General features: G+C 55.4%; 1 protein-coding gene across 1 annotated transcript in view; it reads left to right on the top strand.

Annotated features, from left to right (window-relative positions):
- Nucleotides 1-630, top strand: part of TIA1 (TIA1 cytotoxic granule-associated RNA binding protein) — a gene marked incomplete at both ends in the record, with an annotated part of 8,306 nt that overhangs the window by 7,098 nt on the left and 578 nt on the right. The window contains one exon of the mRNA XM_009703088.1: nt 93-248. Coding sequence (XP_009701390.1) covers nt 93-248 — 156 coding nt within the window. The remainder of the gene's footprint in view (nt 1-92; nt 249-630) is intronic.

Here is a 630-nt window from a genome sequence, read left to right on the forward strand (position 1 = left end):
TGTGGCGGGCGGGCGGGTGCTCTCTCAGGGCCGCTTCTGGCTGTTACTCACCGAGGGAGCCATTTCTATCGGCACGGCTTATATTCCGACAGGTTTAATTCTCACGAGAGTGCCGCGCACGCGATCGTTTCCGTCAACGGAACGACTATAGAAGGACACGTGGTGAAGTGCTACTGGGGCAAGGAGACGCCAGACATGGTCAGCCCCGTCCAGCAGGTCCGAACCTCTCCTCTGCTACAGACGATGGCTTTGCTAATTAGTCTTTGCTAGAAACCCATAGCGGCTGTAAAAAACCTGTGTACGTGCCAGTTAGGGACTCGGTGTCTACTAAATAAGCCTACGGCGCGTCTTCTTTCATCAGAATGTACTTCTGTGAAGTACAATAACAGATTTTAAATCCCTCCGAGCCCGTGGGCTCTTGCTGCCTAAAAACGTGTGAGGGAGAAAGCTCACAAAATGCCGTCCGGCCCACGGCACGTCTTCTCTGGCAGGAGGTGCTGCCGCTCCCGTGCCCGGGATCTCTGTGGATAGTTGAGACGATGACTGCGTCGTTGATTGGGGGGCGGTAACGGGGTGCTTCGGTAATGAGATGTTCGCTAACTCCAGTGGGGTGCCCAACTGAACGGCCGC

The sequence above is a fragment of the Cariama cristata genome, unplaced genomic scaffold (assembly GCF_000690535.1).
Source record: "Cariama cristata isolate BGI_N322 unplaced genomic scaffold, ASM69053v1 scaffold25946, whole genome shotgun sequence".
Lineage (NCBI taxonomy): Eukaryota > Metazoa > Chordata > Aves > Cariamiformes > Cariamidae > Cariama > Cariama cristata.